This window comes from Ranitomeya imitator, chromosome 4 (genome assembly GCF_032444005.1).
Source record: "Ranitomeya imitator isolate aRanImi1 chromosome 4, aRanImi1.pri, whole genome shotgun sequence".
In the NCBI taxonomy this organism is placed as follows: Eukaryota; Metazoa; Chordata; class Amphibia; order Anura; family Dendrobatidae; genus Ranitomeya; species Ranitomeya imitator.
The window spans coordinates 19,667,092-19,675,279 of record NC_091285.1 but is presented as its reverse complement, the minus strand read 5'-3'; the positions used below and the strand labels follow the sequence as shown (position 1 = coordinate 19,675,279).

The 8,188-nt window shown below is 42.6% G+C and overlaps 1 protein-coding gene across 1 annotated transcript; it reads right to left on the bottom strand.

Annotated features, from left to right (window-relative positions):
- Nucleotides 1-1,484: 1,484 nt before the first annotated feature.
- On the bottom strand, nt 1,485-3,306 carry LOC138675208 (E3 ubiquitin-protein ligase TRIM39-like). The gene has a single exon (XM_069763246.1). The coding sequence runs from the start codon at nt 3,271-3,273 to the stop codon at nt 1,657-1,659; it is 1,617 nt and encodes a 538-aa protein (XP_069619347.1). The 5' UTR covers nt 3,274-3,306; the 3' UTR covers nt 1,485-1,656.
- Nucleotides 3,307-8,188: the final 4,882 nt, after the last annotated feature.

The following is an 8,188-nucleotide window of genomic DNA, read 5'->3' as shown; positions in this document are numbered from 1 at the left end:
GTAGGTTTTTGTGCTGACCGCAAAGCTACCTTTCCTATCCTCGGTCTGTTCAGTAAGTCGGGCCTCACTTTGCTAAATCTATTTCATCTCTGTGTTTGTATTTTCATCTTTACTCACAGTCATTATATGTGGGGGGCTGCCTTTTCCTTTGGGGAATTTCTCTGAGGCAAGGTAGGCTTTATTTTTCTATCTTCAGGGCTAGCTAGTTTCTTAGGCTGTGCCGAGTTGCATAGGGAGCGTTAGGAGCAATCCACGGCTATTTCTAGTGTGTGTGATAGGATTAGGGATTGCGGTCAGCAGAGTTCCCACGTCCCAGAGCTCGTCCTTTATTATCAGTAACTACCAGGTCATTCCGTGTGCTCTAACCACCAGGTCCATTATTGTCCTGACCACCAGGTCATAACAGACCCCACACACAAGGCAGTTTACTTACCTCATCCAGCAGCACCATGGCAATTTGGCAACCAGCACAGCCGAGTCCTGCAATCCACAGAGGTCCCGATCATGTGACCCCCTGACTCCTCCCCTCCTGTGACCTCATCACAGGTCCGGTTCGCACAAACCAGGCAGCTAATATGTGGTGTAAGGCTCTGTGGTGCAGGGATGACCGGCTGATACGTACTGCACTGCAAACAGAAGGGTGAGGGGCATGGCTTAACACAAGGGGGCATGTCAGTTGCTTCTCCTGCTGTCTGGGAAGCAGAGTGTCCCGTGCTGGACAGGGGGGCAAAGCATCAAAACCGGGACAGTCCCGTACAATGAGGGACGGTTGGGAGCTATGAATACATGCAGCCGCACACTCCGGTCCCGAGTGCCGGGTATTGAAGCGAGAGACTCGTATGAGTTTCTCGTAAGTGTGACCCCGGCCTAACGCAGATTTCGTGTATGTGTGTCTTTATTTAAGGCCGGGATCACACATGCGAGAAACTCGGACGAGTCTCGCATCTTAATACCCGGCACTGCCGCCATCACTCGGGAGCGGAGCGTGCGGCTGCATAGATATACATGTAGCTGCACGCTCTGCTCCCAAGTGCCGGCGGCAGTGACGGGTATTAAGATACGAGACTCGCCCAAGTTTCTCGCTTGTGTGATCCATCTATCTATCTATCTATCGTATCCATGTATTATCTATCTATCTATCATATCTATCATCTGTATATTATCTATCCATCATATCTATCTATCTCTCTAGCTGTGTGGAAATATTATTCTTCAATGGTGTATGTAAATGAAGAGGTTGGACAAGAAATGACATCACAAGTCTTTTTTTTTGTATATCTTTATTTAGCTTGCAAAAAAACACACAAATCCGCATGAAAAACACAAAAAAACACATGAAAAACACAGATGACCTGCCAGTGACCCCAGGTGCCGATTTGGTGCAGATTTTACCTGCGTCAAATCCTGATGCAATCCTGACTGTGGAAACATATCCTAAAGCTGGCAAGTCTTACTATAGCTGCTTGAGGTCTAAAACGGAAAATGCTCCCCCTAGTGGTAAATATATATATATTTGTAAGAAAGTATATAATATTTTTCATATAGAAATGTTTGCAAACAGTGCACACATTGCATTAATACATTTTAATTACTATTTTAAGCTTAATTTCACACAAAAGCAAACTACAAGAAAACTGGTGGGACCTTCCCTTAAAATTATGACGGTTTCTTCCAGTTTCTGCTTCTCCCTAATATCTTTATAGAACCATCATATACACATAATGCAGCATGGAGGGGCTCGGAGAAGGTGGCAGTGAAGGTGTGTAAGTGTCTGATGGGGTCACACAGCTCATAAAAGGACAACTGCCCGGCCTCATAATCCAGACATATCCTGAATCTATCAGCGGAGATCTTGTCAGGTAACCAGATCTCTTCACTGTCATGTATCACTGAATACTGATTATCATCATCAAAAACATCATCAAATCCCCACAAACACCAGGACTTGTTATTATATCCAATCTCTGACTGCTCTCCCCTCCTGTCTGTACTGGGATAACACATCCCAACCATCCAATCCCCTGATCTCCTGATCTTCACATCCCAGTAATGTCGTCCTGAGGTAAATCCTCTCCTGCTCATCACCTGATTATAATTCTGGAATCTCTCTGCTCTTTCTGGACGTTTCTGCTTTTCTCCTGTCCTGGCAGTTTTCAGGTCGTCTGATATAAGGACATTATTACCAGCTGTGGTTACATCCAGTAATATGTCTGCAGGACTCACCACATAGATCCCGCTCCTTATACCTGATATTACCTCACATAAAGTGTATAATGTGTGTGAGATCACAGCCACATCCAGGTCATCTCCATCATGGGGCTGTTTATCATGTCCTCCTGTGTCCTCATCATCTCCCTTCTCCTCAGGATCACACAAGTCACCGGTGTCTGGTTCCTGTAAGACAGTCAGTGGATCCGTCATGTTACACAGCTCCTCAATGTGTCTCATCTTCCTGGACAGCTCGTCCTTCTTTATTTCCAGCTGATGGATCTGAGCAGACAGTGACAGTGACTCTTCCTTCTCCTGCCTGGAGATCTCACTCAGGACCTTCTTCTCCAGGTCGTCCACCCGTCTCCTGATGTCTGTACACAGGGCAGTGACTCTCTCGGCTTCTCCAGCTGCTTTTTCCTGAGCTTTTCTCCTGCGCTCCTCCAGACTCTGGACTCTTTCCTCAGTCTCCTGTGTCTTTTTGATCAGTTTCCGCAGAACATTTCTCAGTTTCTTCTTCTCTGAGGCCTCATCCAGCAGCTTCACCCGGTGTCCACGATGTTCCCCAATCAAACAGCAGGACACACAGATACAAGCAGCGTCCTCAATGCAATAATATTCCAGGATCTTCTTATGGACAGAACATTTCATTTTCTCCAGAGAAGTGCTGGGATCAGATAAGACGTGTTCTGGTGATTTGCTGTGAACCCTCAGGTGTTTATCACACAGAGAAGCCTCACAGTGTAGACAGGATCTAACAGCAGGTACCGGAGAGTCCACACAGTAAGTGCAGCAGATCCCGGTGATCTCCTCTTGTTCTTGCTGAGAAATCAGGAAACGTTCTGCGACATTATGGAGATTTATGTTCCTCATCAGTGCCGGCCGCACCCGAAATCTTTTTCTGCATTCAGGACAGGAATAAACTCTAGACTCGTCCTGTGTATCCAGCACACGACCAATACAGACCCGGCAGAAGTTGTGTCCACATCTCAGCGTTACAGGGTCCTTAAATGTAGATAAACAGATGGAGCAGAGCAGCTCGTCTCTCAGATCAATAGACGCCATGGCTGATGGAAGAAGAGAGAAAATAAACTACAATTATTTAATACTCAGAAAGCAAAGTTTGGGTTCAGCTATGTAGACACAGGAAAAATTATAACAGGTATTCTGTCCTCTATATATGATGTATGAATATGTACAGGGCCGGTATCAGCACCCGGCGCACGCGGGCAAGTGCCGGGGCCTTGAGCAGGTGGAGGGGCTCACTCACCATCGGGGTCACTGGCGTGCTATGGGGGCCTGATCCCCCGCTGCTTGCTCCAAGCACCAAGATTTGCCATACTCGCCTCTCCCTGTTTCTGGGCTGCGGTGTCTTCCGTCCTCTGACTGTGACGTTTCAGGTGAGAGGGCGCGATGATGTGATTAGTGTGCGCCCTCTGCCTGAACAGTCACGGCGCAGAGAGCAAGAAGACGCCGAGGAGTCGGACAGCGTCGAGAGTTGAATATTTTTTTATTCTTTTTTTAACCCCTTTACCCCCAAAGGTGGTTTGCATGTTAATGACCGGGCCAATTTTTACAATTCTGACCACTGTCCCTTTATGAGGTAATAATTCTGGAACGCTTCATGGATCCCGGTGATTCTGACATTGATACTTCATGATAGTGGTAACATTTCCTTAATATGACATTATTTGTGGGACAAAAACTGAAATTTGACAAAAATTTTGAAAATAATTTTGCAATTTTCCGACTTTGAATTTTCATGCCCTTAAATCACAGAGATATGTCACACAAAATACTTAATAAGTAACATTTCCCACATGTCTACTTTACATCAGCACAATTTTAGAACCCCTTTTTTTTGTTATAAGGCAGTTATAAGGGTTAAAAGTTGACCAACGATTTCTCATTTTTACAACACCATTTCTTAGGGACCACCTCACATTTGTATTCACTTTGAGGGGTCTATATGAAAAAAAAAAAAAATAAGTGACACCATTCTAAAAACTGCACCCCTCAAGCTGCTCAAAACCACATTCAAGAAGTATATTAACCCTTCAGGTTCTTCACAGGAATCTTTGGAATGATTAAAAAAATGAACATTTAACTTTTTTTCACAAAAATATTACTTCAGATCCAATTTGTTTTATTTTACCAAGGGTGACAGGAGAAATTGGACCCCAACAGTTGTACAATTTGTCCTGAGAACGCTGATACCCCATATGTGGGGGTAAACCACTGTTTGGGCGCATGGCAGAGCTCGGAAAGGAAGGAGCGTCGTTTGACTTTTCAATGCAAAATTGGTTGGAATTGAGATCGGACTCCATGTCAAGTTTGGAGAGCCCCTGATGTGCCTAAACAGTGGAAACCCCCCACAATTGACACCATTTTGGAAAGTAGACCCCCTAAGGAACTTTTCTAGATATGTGGTGAGCACTTTGAACCCTCAAGTGCTTCATAGAAATTTATAATGTGGAGCCGTAAAAATAAAAAATGATTTTTTTCACAAAAATGATTTTTTTGCTTGCAATTTTTAATTTTCCCAAGGGTAACAGGAGAATTTGGACTCCAAAAATTGTTGTGCAATTTGTCCTGAGTACGTTGATACCTCATATGTGGGGGTAGACCACTGTTTGGGCACACGACAGACCTCGGAAAGTAAGGAGCGCTGTTTGACTTTTCAATGCAAAATTGGCTGGAATTGAGATCGGACGCCATGTCACGTTTGGAGAGCACCTGATGTGCCTCAACAGTGGAATTCTCCTCATTCTAACTCCAAGGCTAACCCCAACACACCCCTAACCCTAATCCCAACCCTATCCACACCCCTAACACCAACACACCCCTAACCTCAACCATAACCCTAACCACACCCCTAACCCTAATCCCAACCCTAAGCCCAACACACCCCTAACCCTAATCCCAACCGTAAACCATAACCCTAACCACACCTCTAACCCTGACATACCCCTTACCATAATTCCAACCCTAACCCTATTCCCAACTGTAAACGTAATCCTAACGCTAATCCAAACCCTAGCTTTAGCCCCAACCCTAACCCTAACTTTAGCCCTAACCCTAATGGGAAAATGGAAATTAATACTTTTTTTTATTTTAATATTTTTCCCTAACTAAAGGGGTGATAAAGGGGGTTTTGATTCACTATTTATAACGGGTTTTAATGTTTGGCAGCTGTCACACGCTAAAGGATGCTTTTTATTGCAAAAAATAGTTTTTGCATCACCACATTTTGAGAGCTATAATTTTTCCACATTTTGGCCCACAGAGTCATGTGAGATTTTGTTTTTTTGCGGGACGAGTTGATGTTTTTATTGCTACCATTTTCAGGCACATGACATTTTTTAATCACTTTTTATTACGATTTTTGGGAGGCAGAATGAACAAAAACCAGAAATTCATGATTTTTTTTTTTTGGGGGGGGGGGGGGGCGTTTATATCATTCCGCGTGTGGTAAAATTGATAAAGCAGTTTTAATATTCGGGTCAGTGCGATTACAGCGATACCTCATTTATATCATTTTTTATGTTTTGGCGCTTTTATACAATAAAAACTATTTTATATAAAAAAATATTATTTTTGCATCGCTTTATTCTAAAAGATATAACTTTTATTTTTTTGCTGATGATGCTGTATGGCAGCTCACTTTTTGCAGGACAAGACGACGTTTTCAGCGTTACCATGTTTATTTATATCTGTCTTTTTGATCGCGTGTTATTCCACTTTTTGTTCGGGGGTATGATGATAAAGCGTTGCTTTTTTAATATGGGGTTCACTAAAGGGGTTAACTAGTGGGACAGTTTTATAGATCAGGTCGTTACGGACGCGGCGATACTAAATATGTGCACTTTTATTGTTTTCTTTTATTTCCATAAAGAAATGTATTTATTGGAAGAAAAAATTTCTTTACTAAGGAATTAAAAAATATATATTATTACCACATCTTACCTAAACGCACCATGTGTGGTCCAGTCGTGCACTACCTGAGCGTCTCTATGTTTTAATGGATTAATATCGGGTGTAATAAAGATTTGTTCATTATGTTAAATAGAGGTCTCCAGTTTTTTGATCGGATGATTTAAATAGGAAAGAACCTGGACATGTTTGGTGTCTGCGAACTCGTAATGACCTGGAGAATGGTAACGGCAGCTCAGTTTTAGGATTTAGGGAACACGGTAAAAAAATTAAAATTGTGGAATTGCACTTTTTTTGCAATTTGGCAGCACTTGGAATTTTTTTCCTGTTTTCCAGCACACTATGCAGTAAAATAAATGGTGTCGTTCAAAAGTACAACTCGTCCCGCTAAGACTACGTTCACATTAGCGTTTCCCGACGCAGCGTCGGGCAACGCTGCGGCGACGCATGTGTCATGCGCCCCTTTATTTAACATGGGGGGCGCATGGACATGCGTTGTGCTGCGTTTTGCGACGCATGTGGTTTTTTTGCCGCAAGCGTAGGGCGCAGAGGACGCAGCAAGTTGCATTTTTTTTGCGTCCATTTTTCGGCAAAAAAGGACGCATGCGTTGCAAAATGCAGCGTTTTAGCGTGCGTTTTGTTGCATTTTTGTTTGCGTTGTGCGGTGCGTCGCCGACGCAGCCCCACACAACGTAAATGTGAACGTAGTCTAAGAAATAAACCCCACACACGGCCATATTGATGGAAGTTAAAAAAAACAAACAAACACAGAAGGCGTGCGTGCTTTTCTGTCTGAGCCCCCTTCTTCCCACAGACATGACTTTTTCTATATACTGTGGATGCTCCATCCGGATTTATATTATGTTCGTTACAATTAGAAGTTTGAAATGTTCCTAGAAAAAGTTGTAAAAGAAACTCGGAAAAAACAAATAAAAATGAATAAAAGTTGAAGAATCTGAATGTATCAACAGAAGAACTTCCACAAATAAGATTCTGGACTCGCACACGGCTCCTTAATGCTCGTCCTAAGGACGTTTCCCACTGATCTAGCTGATTTTTTTGCCCTTATTTGAGCAGCTCTTACCTTGGATCCTGCTTTTCCTCTGCCGGCTGCTAGTGATGTGGAGGAGACTTGGAGCAGTGTGAGCAAGTGGGGAATGGTTGGCAATGCTTTGTTGTGACCGGGCTCCTCCCACATAAACACATACATTACTGTGATTGGCTGCTCAGTGTAGTGAGTGCACTGCACACATGATCTGTGAATGGCTGCTCAGTGTAGTGAGTGCACTGCACACGTGATCTGTGATTGGCTGCTCAGTGTAGTGGGTAAACACATGGCCTCTAACAAGGCCATGCTTTTAACCCCTTAAGTCATGAAATGCTACCTTTTTTTAAATTTATTTCTTCTCTTTCATTTTCTCCTCTTCTTCTTCTATGAGCTGTAACTTTGACTTTGTCAGCGGGAAAATAAAAAATATTGCGTGGGCTTGTGTTGTTTTTTATTTTATTGGGGTGAAATAAATTGAGAAATTCATAGCAAAAAAATTACTTGAGTTGCAATTTTCCAAAACATCTGAGACAAATATATATTAAATGTTGGGGCACATATGATGCTTTGATTTCGGAATATCCAAATTGCCTCTTCGCCTGCAGTGAGCAACCCCCAACCTCCGCGGCAACATAGGGATACTACCAGGACAAAAAATAGGGTCAGTACCCCAGGTGTCCTTGTATGCGATATGTCTAGTTGACAAACTAGACCCCATTACACCTTGCTCTGAGCAACCAATACCCCTGATCCCAACTATTCAAAATATAGATTTATATCCATTCAGTGTCTCCATCATTATGGCTCATTAGGAAAAATATCTTTTTTTTTTTTATAAGGAAAAATGGGGTTAAATATTAATGAGAACCAACTAGGAAAAAACCCTAAAAAAATAAACTTTTAAGTTAATTGCAGAAAAAGGATATGTGAGTATATACAAAACTCTTTAAAAAAAAAGGGACTATAAATGGGTTAATTGTAATATCAGGAACAATAATA